This window comes from Eulemur rufifrons, chromosome 7, assembly GCF_041146395.1.
Source record: "Eulemur rufifrons isolate Redbay chromosome 7, OSU_ERuf_1, whole genome shotgun sequence".
NCBI classification, from domain to species: domain Eukaryota; kingdom Metazoa; phylum Chordata; class Mammalia; order Primates; family Lemuridae; genus Eulemur; species Eulemur rufifrons.
Genome location: NC_090989.1, coordinates 204,519,740 through 204,538,279, shown reverse-complemented (window position 1 = coordinate 204,538,279; position 18,540 = coordinate 204,519,740). Strand labels below are relative to the sequence as shown.

Here is an 18,540-nt window from a genome sequence, read left to right as displayed (position 1 = left end):
CCCGCGCCCCTGAGCGCCGGAAGAGCCGCTGAGCGGCGGACCTGCTGGCGCCGAGGAACTCGCCCCGGGCCGGACCCAGCAAAAAGGAGCCCGCGACACCCGCGGCGCCAGGCCGGGCGGGCCCGGGCGCGGCGGGGCGGGGCGGAGCGGCGATGGGCGGTGCTTCGAACGCTGCGCGCGTTTCCGGCGTGCGCGGCGGAGCACTGGGGCGTGGGCACTGCCGGCACCCAATCACGAACAATGAAACAGCGCTGAGCGCCGGAAGTGGGGCCGAAGGAAAACACGGAGAGGGAGCCCGGCCGGGACAGGAATAAGCTGGGGACCACGGCAAAGGTGGTGAGTGTTCCCGGGTGTCTTCTCCCCGCGTCCCTCCCAGACTCGCCTCTGGGCTGCGTCTGCAAGGGGTTCCCTGGTCTCCAGAGCAGAGGTTGGGCCTGGCCCCGGAGATACGTTGGCTCCATCCTCCGCCGGCCTCCTCGCCCCAGTTTGAGTGAGCGGAGAGTCCCCAGGCCACCGGGGACTGAGGTCTCGGGTTGTAGTTCGCGTCTTCACTTTGCGTCAGACTGTGCGGAGGCAGAAGAAGGGATTTGGGGCTAGGCACTCGGTCCTGGCCCCTTTGCCGGCCAGGGGGCCCCGGAACCCCATTGAGGCAGCAGGTCACTTCCTGCTTCCTGGTCCCCACGGTGGCTTCGTGGCCGGGAGTGCAGGGACGCCTCCTCTTTCTCCGCCTCGGGCTCTGAAGGGTGGAAACTGAGGCAGATCGAGGGTGGGACGGTCAAATGGGGATCGAAAAGGAATGTCATACCGCAGAGAATTGCTTTCGTAACAAAGCCAAACTTGTCTGAGGTTGGAGAACGAGGAATGGCGAGGTTAACTGGAGTTGTCCCTTGGTCTGAAACCTAGCCCCTTTGGCTAGAGCGGTACCTTGATCGGGAGCCCAGCCCCTCCGTAGCATAAGCGATTGAAGCCGGTCTGTTGGAGTTGAGATGGAGCATACTTCGTTCACGTAAAGTTTCGGTTACTGTGTAACACTTAAAAGTAAGGCCAACTTTTTTTTTTTTTTTAACACTGTTTCGAGAGTTTTGTAACAGTATTGGCTTGGGACGAGGTTTTCTTTGAAGAAAAGCACTTTTATATAGGTAAAAGGCGACCGACTTGGTATGAGTAACATTTTACTACACTACAGTTCTGGAACTTTTAGGAGCTTCTTTTATTCATAGATTTAATTTTCATGCTAAATAAGAAGTACTACTTTTCATGAAGGATATTATTAGGATTAAGCCTCCTAATTTCTAGGGTAATGTACTGATTATTACGAATGTGATAGAAATTGTATTAAAAGACAAAATGGGAAAAGAGGAGTGTCTTCTAAGCTTTTGGGGTTCTGTATGATAAATGTGCCATTTTGTGTACTTGTTATGATATCTTGTTACAGTTTGATGTTTCACCAAAATACCTTCTTTCAGGTGCAAAGTAAGAAAATTGAAGTCAAGGACCATGGGAGATACAGCAAAACCTTATTTTGTGAAGCGCACAAAAGACCGAGGGACTATGGATGATGATGATTTCAGAAGGGGTCACCCCCAACAAGATTATTTAATAATGGATGATTATGCTAAAGGCCATATCAGTAAAATGGAAAAGGGCCTTCCAAAAAAAAAGATGACACCAGGGAATTATGGGAATACCCCCAGAAAAGGACCACATACTGTTTCCAGCAATCCATATGCATTTAAAAATCCAATCTACAGTCAACCTGCCTGGATAAATGACAACCACAAAGATCAGAGTAAGAGATGGCTAGCTGATGAACTTACTGGTAATTCAGACAATTGGAGAGAATTCAAACCTGGACCTAGAATTCCTGTTACAAGCCGACCTAGGAAAGACTCATTTCAAGAAACTGAAGATGGTTATAGATGGCAAGATGCAAGAGGCTGCAGAACTGTAAGACGACTGTTTCATAAAGACCTAACAATCCTTGAAACCATGTCAGAAATGGAAGCAGGAAGTCCTGGTAATGTGTTCCAGTTTGTCAGGTTACAACTCCTAAGTCATCAGTGTCTTATTCTTTTTAACCAAACGAGTTTAGTTATTTTTAGCAATTCAGTTTCAACTTTTCATAGTTTTTCTGTTTTAAGAAGTGATCACTTATTTAATGTGATTAAGGGTTTTTATCGTGGTATTTGGGTAACTTCTACACATTTCATATATTGAACCCTTTAAAAGTTTGCTTTGCCCCAAAGTTCATTTTACTTTAGTAAATATTTTCCCTTGGTGTCTTTTTATAGAAGAGGGTGGTTATGTCTCCTTGGAGACCTTATCATAATTGCTGAGTGGTGTGTATATATTTTTAAAATTTTGATTATAATTTTGTATTTGAATAATGCATGTGTTCTTAGTATAAATGATAATATAAAGCTAAAAAACAATTTTGTTGATGTAAAAACAAGATAGACTACATATATCTCCTGCCACAAAAGGGATATGTGTCTCGGGTGGTGTATGAATCTCCCTAGAAGGATAACCTAAGATTTTTGTTTTTCAAAAGAGAGCATGGCAAACAGATTGAGAAACATGATAAGAAATACAGATAAAAGCTTTGCTGTTTGGTTTCAGGAAAACCAAAACCCATTTCTAAGTGCCCTCACATGCTTGGTTAATTGCCTCAAAGTGATGCATTATATGTTTTTGTGAAAGGTAAAAAGTAGATTTTGTCCATGTAGCAATGATTTCTATAAACAGGAATGTTATTTTTATCTAATGGATAGTATTTACTGAAATGAAATAAAGTTACAAATTGGATGGAAAAAATGAAACAATATTTAGTGTGAAAATGAAAATTATACTTGGAGAAATGGACTTGTAGTTTTATTGGCTGAAAGCCTTTATTAGTGGCCATATAGAATGAGTTGCAAATTAGCTAGCACTTTTAAAATTTTTTGAATTTAAATTGCATTCAGGCAATATGTACACTTTGTAGATCTCCAGAGGCCTTTTTTCTTCATGTTATCTCACAGTGGTCAGTTCATATATGTTACCTGTAAGCCATTTGAGTTTGTGAATATGCATGTAGAATACTTGAAAAAGATCATTTTTTAATCTTTAGGAGGTCTTGTGGTAAAAATGAAAATCTCAAGCACTTGTTAATATTAAATGGAGGAAAATGTGCTGTTGTTCTATATTTTTAATAGGAAAATTAGGAGTAAATGCCAGTATCAAGTAGCAGAAACAGAATGAACTGTTACAAAGGAATTAAATAGTAGGGTGAGATAAAACTTTAGCCATATAAATCTTTAAGCTAGAAATTACTTGAAGGAGTTATCTGATGCAGCACTCTGTTGTGATATCTCAAAGGTGGAATCACAATTTTACAAATTAGGCAGCCGCAGCTCCAAGAGGTTAAATTTATCCAGACCTGCTTATGCACAGTTGTAGATTAAAAAGTGGAACTGAAATCAGGAACTCTCTGGCCATTAACTCAGCCTCGCCGGACCTGGAATCTTGACAGAGGAGAACTAAGCTGTTGATTTGTTTTTCTTTTTTAAAAATTATGTATATTTAAGTATTTCTATATTACTGTGTCCAGGTGGGATGTGGACATTTAATTTAGTTACCAAAAGTTGGACTTTTAGAAAAGAAGTTGATCTTTAAAAGCATTTTAAAAATAAAGGTTTATTAGATCAAAAATGTGCAACTAGACATATTTAAAGGAACCATTTGCAGACCAAAAAACTCTTAATATGTATTTATTTGGTTTTAAAAACAACTATAAAGAAGTTGCTTTTAAGTATGTTTGAACAGGAAATGCATTTTCATTCATTGTCTTTATTGAAGGTAATCCAAAATCACGCATGTTTTCTCTATATGAAGTACAGATGTCTGCTTTCGGTTACTAAATGAACTATTCAGCTTCTATCCCTTGAAAATCTTCATAAAAGAAGTATTAAACATGGGTATAACATTATTTACTGTAGAGAGAAATTTGGTTTAAAGTATAAACTTTGCACTACAGTCAAAGGATCCTAAAAAGGATCTCATTAAACAATGTGAGAAGATGTAATGAAAATTATGTTAGAGTTACTTTTTTAAAAAAATATAGTACTACCTTCTGTTTTTTAGTTCTATATTACTCCTACCTCATCCCTCAAATGTCCTAGATTGCCAATTTAATGTATTTGGGACAATGCCATTAATGATCTTAGCTGGAAAACATCCACTCAAATACATGTGTCCTTTGTGAATGGAATAATGGACGATATGCAAATAAAATATGTGAAACGTAGAATGCTGTATATAGAGAATTCTTATTACAATAAATCTGGAATGAACCACGTAGTCTTCTAAGTAATTGTGGGAAGTTTCCATCAGTACCCAGTTTTGCCTTCCAAGAGTCCCTCCAGCTAGATTTTATTTGTTAGTTTTTACGGTGCAGGCCTGTGAAACTCAGAAGGTTATATTGCCTTGTCTGTTCTAGTCTATTCTAGATGTGAATGAGTATGTTCCAAGAAGGGATTTTAGTAATTTCAGTTTTTATATTGTTAGATAGAAGGCTGAATTTCAGAATTCCATCTATATTTTAATCTATATTTCAAATCCCATGAGTCCTTTGACTTAGCCATGTGTCCTTGGACAAGTTACTTAGCCTCTGAGACCAGCATTGTCCCCATCTGTACAAAGGGACAATATTAGCATCCATGACAGGTTACTGTAGTGATTTAGCGAGGCAGTGCATATACAGTGCTTGCTTTACATCTGTTGCATAATACTCAGTATGGTAGCTGCTATTATAGTCATCCAACAGAATTTCTGTAGCCATCCACTTCTCTGTATAAAAGCACTAGGAATAAATTAAGTGAAAATGTACACATCGATAAGTAAAAGAAGTGCTTATCTCAAAAATTTGTTCAGACCAAGAATATTAGCCTTAAAAGATTAATGATAATTTAAGTGGGAGTAGGGCAGGTGTTAAGAAGAAAGTGTTAAGGTAGCCTGATTTTTTATTTAAATGACTACGTACGTTTTAGCATTTTATCTGTTCAGTCCATTTTGATTGAATTTTTGAAACTATGTTTTTTCTGACACTTCCTTAATTTTCCCATACTGGTAATGAGTTCCTCTGAAACCTTGATGGGGGAATTGCCTCATGCAGGGCATTTCAGTAGGTTTATATTTCCAAGGACTAATTTATTTTAATCGTATGTGTTACTACTAATAGCTTCATTTTTCAGAACTTGATAGGAGTTATCAAAACTATTTAAAACATTTTTTTGTAGTTCAATCCCACAGTTACTTTGTTTGACAGGTTGAAAAGTTAGAAGTTTAAAAAAAGAACAGATTCATTTATTGATTATAAAGATTGTAGAACTAACAGCAAAGTTTATAAAAACAAATGTACTTAGAGAAAACTTTTATTTCAACTACCAGTTTTTTTGTTTTGAAATATGCTCAGTATGTAGGCCATTCAAAAAAGCTAAAATAAAAGTAAAGATAAAATGGGAAATAGTCCTCAGTAAATAAAATTTTGGCTTGGACTTCATGTTAATGGAGAGACCCCATTATGTGTTATTGAAGGCTAAATTTGCAGCTAAAGGGTTGATTTTTTTTTTTTTTACTGCAGATACGGATGTAGTTGATTGCTAAGTTCTCCAGATGTACATTGTCCATTTTTGCCCTATAGGAGATTATTTACTTATAAAAAAGTGAAAGCAAATGTGTATGGTTTTAATCAGAATAACAAATGTACTTTTTGGTATTCTAGAGTATATTAGAGGCCGGGCGCAGTGGCTCACGCCTGTAATCCTAGCTCTCTGGGAGGCCGAGGTGGGCGGATCGTTTGAGCTCAGGAGTTCGAGACCAGCCTGAGCAAGAGCGAGACCCCACCTCTACTAAAAATAGAAAGAAATTATATGGACAGCTAAAAATATATATAGAAAAAATTAGCCGGGCATGGTGGTGCATGCCTGTAGTCCCAGCTACTCGGGAGGCTGAGACAGGAGGATCCCTTAAGCCCAGGAGTTTGAGGTTGCTGTGAGCTAGGCTGACGCCACGGCACTCACTCTAGCCTGGGCAACAGAGTGAGACTCTGTCTCAAAAAAAAAAAAAAAAAAAAAAAAAAAAATAGAGTATATTAGATATATGTACATTATGTATTGTAATATATTAAGTATAGTCGAATTATAAATATGCTTGCCTTCTGAGGATAATTAAGTTTTTCAAAAAGATGGTTTCTATGGATCAGTGCCTCCAGGTATTAATATGCTTCCTGAATACACTATTCAAGCTTTTTGTCCGTGGGAAAGCTACTTTTCCTTTTGCTTCCAGTTCAGATGTGATTTATTCTCTCACATGATTTAATTAATATAGGTATAAGTTCTGTTTTTTACTCAGGAGTGGTATTATTCAATATTGCCAACAATATTTTTCCCCTAACTTAAGAAAACAAGAAGCAGAGGTCCAGACCTAGGAAGCCACGGAGGACCAGAAATGAGGAAAATGAGCAGGACGGAGACTTGGAAGGCCCTGTGATTGATGAATCTGTACTTTCAACGAAGGAGCTACTGGGCTTACAGCAGGCTGAGGAGCGATTGAAAAGAGACTGCATTGAAAGGCTAAAGAGGGTAACATCTTTGTACATATGTTTATTAAAATCCTTGTTTTGGTTTAAGCTATATTAGTAATTGAGAGTACATGCTTTGATGAATAAAGTATCCTATCAGTATTTAGGCACTAAAAGTTAAAAGTGATATTCAGTGTTATCTTACACAATTAAGAGTAATTGCTGTTATACTTAAAATGACAATTAGGATAATGATAAAGCGAAACAATAATAGGTAACAATTTTGAAAGTGAAGGAGAAGCTGGGCATGTTGGCACAACTGTAGTACCAACTACTTGGGAGGTTGAGACAGGAGGGTCACTTGAGCCCAGGAGTTTGAGGCCATAGTGTGTGCACTGATCATGCCTGTGAATAGCTACTGCAGTCCAGCCTGGGCAACATAGTGAGTCCCTGTATCTAAAAAAAAAAAAAAATGCTGAGGGGGAAATAATTTTCTGGCTAATTCTGTTTACCTGTATGTTTGGAGATACGTATGTTTATTTATGTACATATATGTATAAATGAATTCATATATATACCAATCTCTTCATATTATAGCGACCACGAAACTACCCTACAGCAAAGTACACCTGCAAACTCTGTGATGTTTTAATTGAATCGGTTGCATTTGCCCATAAGCATATCAAAGAGAAGAGGCACAAGAAAAACATCAAGGTAGGTTTAATGTCACCCAAACAAATATGCTTACCTGTGAGTTATTACTTGTCATCTTTGTGGCTTTCTTCTTCTTAAGGCTATAAAATTGATAACTTTACTACTTTATACTACTTTATTTATTGAATTTATTTTAGCCAAAATACTTTATACTGGTCATATGTGTTTTGCTGGGCAGTCTTATGAATTTCCTTCAGTATCGGGATGCATAAAGTCATTAATAGGACCTAGGTATATGTCCTTGTCCCTGTAATAAGCAAATAATCAGTTTATCATTGCTGGTTCTCTTCTCCTTCCTCCTGCCCATTCTGTTATCACTGATCCATATTGTAGGCATAAAGAAGTATTTATATGTTTAATAGGATGAAGAGTAACACAGCTAAGATGAGAAGGGGGGCTAAGAAAAGGACTCCAGAAAATTTTATAGGATGTTGTCTCAGTGAATGGTAGAAGGTTAAAATTGTGTGTAAGTCATTTTTAATCTCAACTTTTCATCTTAAAAGGAGAAGCAGGAGGAAGAATTGCTCACTACATTACCCCCGCCGGCACCCTCCCAGATAAATGCAATTGGCATTGCTATTGACAAAGTGGTACAGGAGTTTGGCTTGCACAATGAGAACTTGGGACAGAGGCTAGAAATTAAACGTATCATGGAAAATGTGTTCCAACACAAGTTACCAGGTATTTTCTAGATTTTTCTATTTAGCTACCTAAAATTACCTTATTCATTTTTCCTACCACTGTAATTTTCAGCCAATACAATTTCGTTTGCCATGTTCTGAAGCTCTTGGTTTTTGTATTTTTGTTTTTCCTGGCTTCCCCCAAAGTAACAAAGACTTTCTCATGTGTATTGTCATTATAAACCTGTTTTCATTATAAATTTCATTGTGTGCATGAACTTTAGTTGAATGCCTCATTGGGGTACTATGGGACTCTTTGTGTATATTTGTTTACTTGTTTACCTTTCTCCCCATTTAATCGACACAATATTTTGAGTTAAAATCAAAAAAAGTATCTTGAAATTATTTTTAGGTTGTTCATGTCAAAAAAGGTTTTATTTAACCATATTAACATCTAAAATGAGCTTAGAAAACTAATTTATAAGTAATTTATAATGGGTATTGTTATTTTTCCAAGTTATGTCTGTCTTCTACCTATTTTTAATTTTAGATCCTTGGCTTGGGGGGGCATAGTATTTGGAGTATGTTACTTAATGAAAATTTGAGGCTGGGTATGGTAAATGCCTGGCACAGCTGCTGTCAGTCCTTGACAGCAACAACCCCTGCCCCTGCATGGGCACACACACGCACACACATACACATACACACCCTGTTATTCATGTGTAGGTAAATGATTGGAATAGGTTAATTATTCTTAATTCTTGCTGTGCATCATAATTATCTGTGGAGCCAGGGACAGCTACTTCTAGAAAATTACTACAAGTACTTCTGATCCATAGCTAGGGTTAGAACTATTTGTTCTACTGAAAGATCATAGAGGCTGGGCAGGTTGGCTAACACCTGTAATCCCAGCACTTTGGGAAGGCTAAGATGGAAGGATTACTTGAGGCCGGGAGTTTGAGACTAGCCTGGGCAACATAGTAAGACCCTGTCTCTACAAAAGTTTAAAAATTAGCTGGACTTGGGGATGTGTGCCTGTAGTCCTAGCTACTTGGAAGGCTGAGGTGAGAGGATCACTTTAGCCCAGGAATTCAAGGTTACAGTGAGCTGTGATTGCTCTGCTTTACTCCAGCCTGGGACATAGAATGAGACCTTGTCTCTTTAAAAAAAAAAAAAGAGAGAGAAAGATGATACGTATAGTAATTATAACATGTATACTTTCATAAGAATAAGGGGAGAGAAGCCATTCATTTCATTATAGGTATCTCCTGCAAACTCAATTGTGATTTTGATGATTTTTGCTATAGAATTCTGTGTAGAATTAAATGTACTTTGTTATGAAAAAGTATTAAAACCCAAATAAATCAGTTGAATTAGCAAACCTCAAAAAATAAAAAGCTCTGATGAGAAAGGATAATATTTTGGCACAACAGTAGTAAAATATTGAAAATAAATGTCATAAATATAGGTAGTACACATATACACATGCACCTTCCTCTGTAGAGTGAAGTAGCATTTTAAATTATATCAGTGATATTATAATTAGTTTTCAAAAGTTTTTCTAAAGGGATTGTTCTGTCAAATGCTTTTTGTTCATAATATAATGAGTAATTCAAATTAAAAAATAACTTTATGTCGAAAGACTATTTTTGTTATTACTGTTTTAAACATGCTGTTTATAATAAATTATAGTATGTCTGCTTCCAAAAGGTAAAAAGAAATATTTGTATTAGCTCTTGAATCAGGGTTATAAATGTAAAGCAAAGACATCATGGTTTACATTTTAAAAGTCATTTCAGATACTGTTTTCTGCACATAATGTGAGCATGATAATATAGGAATTTTACATGTTTTATAACTTGCATGAAATGGATGGCTATTAAGCTAAACCACAGTTCATACGGTCTTCTCTATTAAGTAAAATTAAGAGAAGAGCGAAGGAGCCACCTATTCCTGTCCTTTGTTTATGCCAGACCTAAACAAAATTTTGCTTTTGTGTGTTTTATTTATTCATTTACAGTGGCAGGCAGGCCAGTGAGCCATGGGGACAGGCAAGCAAGGACATGGAGCTGTGGCCCCACAGCCTGAGCTTCATTCCGGCCACACTCCCAGCTCCAGGCCAGGGCTAGGCTCCTGAGCCTACCTGCCACTGTGCATAATTGTAATTGGCTCTGTTTCTGAAATAGCAGTGTTTTGTTATAACTTTTGAGATATTTTACTTTATTTGTGACTTTTATTTATTTTTTTAGATTGTTCTCTAAGATTATATGGGTCATCCTGTAGCAGTTTGGGTTTCAAAAATTCGGATGTAAACATTGACATTCAATTTCCAGCCATTGTAAGTAAAAAATGAAATGTTGGGATTTTCAGAGTGGTATGGAAATTCTTTCAAATGTGAACTGTTTATGAATATATTTTAGATATTAGAAGATACTTTAACTGTAATGGCAGTTTTCTTTCCAAAAATTTCCATTTTTATGTCTTCTTCCTACCTATGGTTTCAAAGCATTTTTAAAAATTTTCATACTTATTTTACTCTACAGATCTTTTATGCTTCTAACACTGTTTTTTTTTTTTAATCATGTGAATCTATTTAGGTTCTGTTAATCTAAAAAAACTAAATTCTCTTAGTAAAATCGACTTTCCAATGGCATGAAAGGAATTCAGATTTTAAACAGTATAGATATGTAAACATTTATGACTTGAAAGCTTAATTAGCTCCTGAGTTTCCTCTTTTTATGTACTTATTTTGTTAAAATAATTAAGCTTTTAAAGAACCATACCTAGCCTGGATTTCTGGTTTAAACATGATTCAAAAAGACATCGATGAGTCAGAATTTTAAAACTGGTACATACCTGTAGTTCCAGCTACTCTGGAGCTCAGACAGGAGGATCACTTGAGCCTGGGAGATTGAGGCTATAATGCACTATGATCATGCTTGTGATTAACCGCTGCACTCCAGTTTGGGCAGCATATTGAGACCCCATCTCTTAAAAAAAAGAAGAAAAGAAAAAAGAACTGGAAGGCACTTTATGATCTATGTGCAGTCATTTGAGTTGCTTGTTAAAAACCCAGATTCTGGGGTCCCAGCCCCAACTATTCTACTTATACCTGACTGGTATAGATACCTGATCAGCTAACCAATATATCTTACTATTCTTTTAACTTTAAATTCTGATCAGTGATTTACCAGCCATAGCAGTTATTTTGATCTGGTATTCATTCATTTAGCAAATATTTACTAAATCCTTCATGTGGTAGGCATTATACTGGATTATAATGGACAAAACAGAAATGGTTCTTCTTTCCTGAAACTCGTGTCTAGTGAAGGAGATAAGTAATTACCAGCATAATTAATTATAGTGAGAGCTGTACAGGGAAACAAGGTTCAATGGTAGAAAGCAAGGACTGTGCAGAGATACAAAAGTCATGAAGGCCTCTTTGAAGAGAAAACATTTAATCTGAGCTCCAAAAGATGAATAGGAGCCTGGCAAGGGATAGAGGGAACAGCATTTGCAAACACCTAAATCAATAAGGAGCTTGGCATATTCAAGAAGCTCAAAGAAATGTTATATGGATGTGGTGAAGGGACCAAGGATAAGAAGAGTATGAGGTTATGATGGAGAGATAGGCTGGGGCCCCACATGCAGGATTGTGTAGGCCATGGTAAAGAATTTTATTATGACCTAAGAGCAGTAAGAAGTCATTAAGAGTTTTAAGAATCCAGTTTATGATTTTATATGGTTCTCATTCCAGTGTGGAACAAGGATTGTAGGAAGGCAGTACTGGAGCTGGGACCAGTAAGCTGTCTATTGCAGTAGTTTTGCAGAGTGAGAGGTGATACTGTTAGCAGTTTAGTAAATTTCCAGCTACCACTTTAAGATTTGCTTAGAGGAAATTACCTCAAGAAGTAGTTAATCAGTAGTTTACTGTGTAGTAGGTCTCTTTTGCCCATGCTCATCCTTGTTTGGTGTTCATCTGTCTGTCTGTGACACGTGCATACAGCATAATGTTAATTTCTTCACTCTGGTAGCAATGTGCATTTCTAAGTTGGAAGGCAATTTGGGGAACTTCAGATGACTGTATTACATCAGTGAAACAAAAATACTTAGGGATTATTTCATGTATTCATTGATTTATTTCCTAGATGTCTCAGCCAGATGTCCTCTTACTTGTTCAAGAATGTTTAAAGAACAGTGGTAAGGCCAAATTCCACATTTTAAAATTTTTCTTTTGTCTATAATTTGGATATATCTTATTTCTCAAACTTAAAAATAGGAAGTCACATTTTTAAAATTACTCATCAGTAATAGACAAAGCAAAAAACCAAAGCAAATGCCCATGAATTATTAACTAGTTAGAGTCCTGTTAGTAGTTCTATGCAGAATAACCGTTTCGAAAGTAAAGCTTTTAGCTTGATGATAATGTTACTATATGTGGCGGTTAAATGAGTCCTAGATGTGACTAAGAAATGCAAAGTATGTAAAATTTACTCTTCAGTGTAAAACTAAAGGATAATCTGCTTTATTCCATGGTTAAAATTAATATTTTACAAATGGTAAATAGGTGCAAATACTAATACCCTGATTAATGGTAAATGCCCTGATTAATGAATATGCTGAGTTCCCATTTAGGTTTATCAGGTGTCCAGTATAATGTCCAACTTGGGGCTTTGTGCCTTTTTGTGCTTTACATAGGCCTCATCAAACTGGCTCATCCCTTGGATTAGTCAGCCCCATCCTTCTTGTTTTGGTTTAATAAAATATTTAAACATTTTTTTTTTACTTCAATCAATACATACTTTAACACTGAACATTTTAGGAGCTTTTGTAGCAATTTTGTTTTTTAATGTCTTACCCATATTTCTAATTATGTTATCCACAAAACATTTAATGTTCTGATCCAATGATATAGTCTTTTCTAATTAAACATTAGCTTTGCAAAATAAAGATTCTAAATTAATATGATTACTTGATTTTTGAATGTAATATTTTTTTCCTTTTCAAGTCATTTCAGATCTTTATTTAGTAGTGGTCTTTCAAAAGGCCAAACAGATAAGTCACAACTGGTACTTGTACTTTATCTGGTTCTGCTTTTAACCAAAGCTTTAATTAACCTACTTAATTTTTTTTTTCTGCTTTCTTCAGACTCTTTTATTGATGTTGATGCAGATTTCCATGCTAGGGTACCAGTGGTGGTGTGCAGAGAAAAGCAAAGGTCTGTTTCTTTAAGCTGCTTATTTATTAACTATTGACTTGCCAAAAGCACAAGTACTTTACTAAATCCTAGTGTCCAATTTCTAGAATTGTAAACTTTTTATATGCTTATCACACATATTTCCCACTAGCGTTCTTCTTATACTTTTGGCATTTTGATGCAAGAAGGGCAAATCTTCTATTTTAAAAGAATAAAATTACTTAATAGAAAAAAATGTAGGAAGGAAGCATTTTGACCCATATGAACTAGGTAAAAAACAGCCTTATCAAATGGTTACTTGCTCTCATCACCTTTATTTGCCATTGTTTTTAGCAGCATTTGTGGCAGTGCTGAGTAACAGTTAGTGTGAAATTCACCCGTGTATCTCTCGGTCTGAGAGCATTACTATCACTAGTGTAAATGGGTGGTTTGTAGGCTATAATAATTCTTCATTAGGCAGATTCCTCCAACTCTTGGGAAAACACTCGTACTATTACAAAGGTGAATCATGCTCCCATTTGAAACGTTTTATAATATTTTCCTTATTTGCATTTCCACCTCAAAATAGTTTTTTAATGTTTGACAACACAAAGTTCTAGTTCAGCAAGATAAAATTTACTTAGAAAATAGCTTCCATATCTTTTTTTAAAATCCAATTTCTTAAATGCCCTATAAAGTGTTAGTAAATTTTTTACTTTAAGCTTTTTTTCATTTTTTAGGTATTTATTATCAGTGTAAATTAGCTATTGGTGTAAAAGATACCTGAGGCCTGTATAACACTTTTATTCTTTCTCCTTTTCCTTCCCATTCTCACCCCTCACCCCTGCCAGTGATCTTGTTTGTAAAGTGAGTGCAGGAAATGAAAATGCTTGTCTGACAACGAAGCATTTAACTGCCCTCGGAAAACTAGAGCCAAAGCTGGTTCCTTTGGTGATTGCATTTAGGTATTGGGCAAAGGTAGGTTTGAATTCTTTAAATGCATGAATACGTTATATGTATTCATAAGCAGTATGCTTTGATTTTTTTACTCACTAATTTAATCTTAAGCATTTAGATGCATATTTATAGACATCAAAAGGGAAAGCATCTGAATATTGGAACAGAAACGTTAATGTGTACAGAAGGGAGATTTAGTGTTTCTATTTTACTTTAACAATATTGGTCAAAAGATCAAATGATTTATAGTACATATTAAAAATCTGATTTGTGGGTCAAATCCCACAGGATATGGCCCAAGAATTTGCATTTTAACCAGTTTGCCAAGGTGATTCTTAGGCACAGGAAAGGTTGAGATAAAGCTTCTCATATCATTTCCAATAACATACAGAGACTCCAGAAAAAACGAAAGACACTGTATCTGTTCTTGCTCACATTTCTATGATGTTTTAAATATAGTACCCCAATTGAAATGCTCTGATAAACAAGAGAGCATTTAACATTCCCCCAAAATGTAAGGTCGGATCATGATTATCAAGTTGAGGTTCTGTGTATGTACTTTATAGAAAAAAGTAAAAGCTTTACTGATTCAGGTATAGTAGTAACAATAGATAGTTCCTATTTCTGGGATCCAGGATGAACAGAGGATGCCCCATTCACTAGGGGAATGATAATTACAATATGCCTTCCTTTGAAAACTACTTTCTGCTTTATCACAAAGTAGAACATGCTTTTTTAGTTATTATTTGTATTTTCCTTAGTGCTAATGAGTTTGCCCACATTCACTCCCCAAATGGCCTTTGTGACCAAAGCATGCATTTGTAAGGCTGTAGGTTAGGAAGTCCAGTTGGCTTGCACTTGGAACCGAAGCATCATTTTTACTTCATGAACATGTGTTTTAAGTAAGTGAATGGATTTACTGTGGGTATGAAAAAATGAAATAGCAAATAATATTTTAGGGCCCTTCAGGAGTAAGTATACTTAACAGGATTAAATATTTGAAATTGAAACTGTCACTAAAAACCACAATATTTGGTGTCTGCAAAAGTATAAAGAAGTTGTATATTTTGTCACCCTGCTGTTACATTCTGAGGAATCATTGTAAATCATGTAAAACATGAGAATGAAGTTACAGGTTTTAGGCCAAATTGTGTAAATGTAAAGTTGGTACAAAAGGAATGCTTATCCTTTTTTCTCTGTTTGTAGCTTTGCAGTATAGATCGCCCTGAGGAAGGAGGTCTGCCACCTTATGTGTTTGCCCTGATGGCCATTTTTTTTCTTCAGCAGAGGAAAGAACCTCTTTTGCCTGTTTATCTAGGATCATGGGTATACAACTTTTTTTGCTTATACATCTTTTTTGATTATACATATTTTGCTCAAAATATATATATATATATATGTTGCTTATGTATACTGATTTTATTACAGACCCACAATTAGGTTTTGTATAATTTCAAAATCTAAACACCTAACAAGAACTGACAAGGATTTCGTCTACTAGTGTAAATATGTATACCTTTCACTTCCAAAATATTAATGTGTTTGCTTTCAAGATACTGCCCCTGTATCCTGCTAGGGCTATTACTGCCTTTCTAGAGTGCAGAATCTCTTAATTTTTGAAACACATATGGTCCTGAGGGTTTCAGACAAGAAACTGTGACCCTGTACTAAATTTATCATTTGGTACATTCTTTCTTTGGGTACAGTTTTCTAAATTGATACTTGAATTTACATACCACCCTCAGACAGACTATAAGAAACATTTGGTTCACTGTAACTTACCTTCTGTTTCTAGTCTCTTATTTGTCTCCTTAATCTGTAAAACAAAAGAAAATAGAAGCATTGAGATTGCTACCTGTAGCACAGGATGCAGAGCTTAATAGTTACCTCTTAGCTGGGTGCAGTGGCTCATGCCTATAATCCCAGCTTTTTGGGATGCTGAGGCCAGAGGATCACTTGGGCCCAAGAGTGTAAGACCAGCCTAGGCAATATAGTGAGACCTCGTCTCTACAAAAAATAACAAAAATTAGCCAGGCATGATAATGCATGCCTGTAGTCTCAGCTACTTGGGAGACTGGGGCAGGAGTATTGCTTGAGCCCAGGAGTTCAAGGCTGCAGTGAGCTATGATCACACCACTGCACTCCAACCCCGTGTCTTTAAAAAAAAAATCACCTCTTGAATAATATTTGAGTATTACCTTTGAGATGGATTAGAATTCATTAATGTGACAACTTTCTTGATAAATTAATGTTGAGTTGATTTGTTCAAATAAGATTTAAGAAGAGCCCATCTGAGTCAGAATGATGTTATTCCCATCCTCTTAACCTTATTTTCAATCCCTAGGTGTTATCTTGACAAACTGTTAAGTATACATTTATTTTATAGAACGACTCCCTTTGTGAAAAGCTTACTTTGGCACATTGGATATTTTAACTACTTTTCATCTTACTGCACACAGGTTTCTCTCATCATTTAAGTAGGGTATGTTCTAGAACATCAGTTCTTAGCTATGGGCACATATAAAAAAATAATTATAACGGATTTTTCCTTTATACTTAATAAATTGAGATTAAGCAGGGACTTTCATTTGCCAGGCCTTGAGAATAAAGACTGAAGTAGAATAAGCTATCTGTAAAGCTCTGTCCTGGCCCAAGGGATCACAGTATGCTGTGTATCCTAGTTGCCTAAAGGTAGCTTTCTTTGCCTATGGTACTGAAATGGAAGAATTTAGGACTGAGAGAGGGTATCTCTACCAGACTGCTCTCCTGGTGGAAAAAAGAGTTAGAGAACAGTCAACTCTTAGTTGATAAATAGCCCTTTCCACCAGACCCAGGTAGGAATCTGTGAAAGTCTTTGAGATTTTCCATTCACTTTGATCCAAGAGAGAGTAGTTTAGGATGGAACTAAACCAGTTGGACTCCTGTACCTAAAAGAGCCTTGGAGCAAGTTGATTCTATTGGCTTGTTCACTGCTGTCTTACTGAGTGAGATCTGCCTCTTCATGTGTCCTGATCCTGTCTCATTGTTGTCAGGCTGCAGGGAAATAGGTGTTTGTCTTACAATGAGATTCTCCTCAGGATGTGCTTACTTAAGTAGTATGAATACCCTTTTCTGTCGCCTGTATATGACTTCCTTGACAGTAATACTGGAAACTCTCTAAAGTGACACTGAATTTGATTTTGATTGTGTCATTTATTTATTCAAGATTTAATGACAAAAACAGGTATGTGGTGATCAAATACTGGATTGAATTCTGTGGATTAAAAAAGGTAAAGTCTGGCCGGGCGCGGTGGCTCACGCCTGTAATCCTAGCACTCTGGGAGGCCGAGGTGGGCGGATCGTTTGAGCTCAGGAGTTCGAGACCAGCCTGAGCAAGAGCGAGACCCCATCTCTACTAAAAATAGAAAGAAATTATATGGACAGCTAAAAATATATATAGAAAAAATTAGCCGGGCATGGTGGCGCATGCCTGTAGTCCCAGCTACTTGGGAGGCTGAGACAGGAGGATCCCTTGAGCTCAGGAGTTTGAGGTTGCTGTGAGCTAGGCTGACGCCACGGCACTCACTCTAGCCTGGGCAACAGAGAGAGACTCTGTCTCAAAAAAAAAAAAAAAAAGGTAAAGTCTACTACCTGAACCAAAATGATCTGTAGTTTTCAGCATTTTAAACTTGTCAGGCATTGTTTTGCTGGTTTCTGCCAGAGTCTTAATCTAAAATATAAAGTAAGTGAGGAGAAAGGAATTAATATTTATTCAGTACCTTATTTTTGCAGAAAAACAAAGGAGGCCCTCATCATTGTGTATATGGAAGTATCTAAACTGTTAAGTGTTTCAGTATCTTTAAAGCATTGTGTATACTTGTCATTGTGCTTGTCCCTGAAGGAAATACGAAGATAAACAAGACTAAATTCTCTGTCAAGTTTAGTGTAGTGTGCCTCTGTGCTCTGATCTGTCATTTGAAAAATCTTTTAGCCATTCTGTTCCAGCCTACTCAAATCTCTTCCATGTTGGAATCTGTCCCTTCCAACTTTTACTCCCAATCAAAATTCCCATTTTATTGTCATGAGATCTTGATGTGAGTAAAGTTAATCACAATCAAAGTTGTGAATGGTGAATAGGTTTAGATGTCTTTTCAGCATTTTTTACCTAGTACAGTATGTTACTGGTTTCCTAGTAGATACTATTTGGAATCTGACTTATTTTGTATTATACAAAGCAAATCCTTACCAAACAGTTACTCATACTTTAGGGATGCCAGATAATGTAGTAGAAAAAAGAATAGTTTTAAAGTTTGACAACACTTACATCCTTGTGACCTTGAGCAAGTTTAATTTCTGAGTGTCAGTGTCATTCTGAACCTTAAATGAGATAATGAATATAAAGCTCCAGAAGCAAGGTAGGAGAACACATGTTAGTCCTTTTCTCCTTCAATAGAATGTCAAGTTCCACTTAAATGGTATGGAGGTGTGAACTCCTAACCAAGTGAGCCATCTACAGATAACAACTATGAACTCTG

At 36.6% G+C, this 18,540-nt stretch overlaps 1 protein-coding gene across 2 annotated transcripts in view; it reads left to right on the top strand.

Moving 5' to 3' along the window:
• The first annotated feature begins 296 nt into the window (after positions 1 to 296).
• The window catches only part of LOC138388332 (terminal uridylyltransferase 7), a 63,268-nt gene continuing 45,024 nt past the window's right edge, over positions 297 to 18,540 (top strand). For both annotated transcript variants that reach the window (XM_069476291.1, XM_069476290.1), the window contains exons 1-10: positions 297 to 336; positions 1,467 to 2,017; positions 6,439 to 6,620; positions 7,157 to 7,273; positions 7,777 to 7,954; positions 10,143 to 10,231; positions 12,042 to 12,093; positions 13,042 to 13,111; positions 13,921 to 14,047; positions 15,233 to 15,352. In XM_069476291.1, the coding sequence (XP_069332392.1) occupies positions 1,498 to 2,017; positions 6,439 to 6,620; positions 7,157 to 7,273; positions 7,777 to 7,954; positions 10,143 to 10,231; positions 12,042 to 12,093; positions 13,042 to 13,111; positions 13,921 to 14,047; positions 15,233 to 15,352 (1,455 nt within the window). In that variant the 5' untranslated portion in view covers positions 297 to 336; positions 1,467 to 1,497. The remainder of the gene's footprint in view (positions 337 to 1,466; positions 2,018 to 6,438; positions 6,621 to 7,156; positions 7,274 to 7,776; positions 7,955 to 10,142; positions 10,232 to 12,041; positions 12,094 to 13,041; positions 13,112 to 13,920; positions 14,048 to 15,232; positions 15,353 to 18,540) is intronic.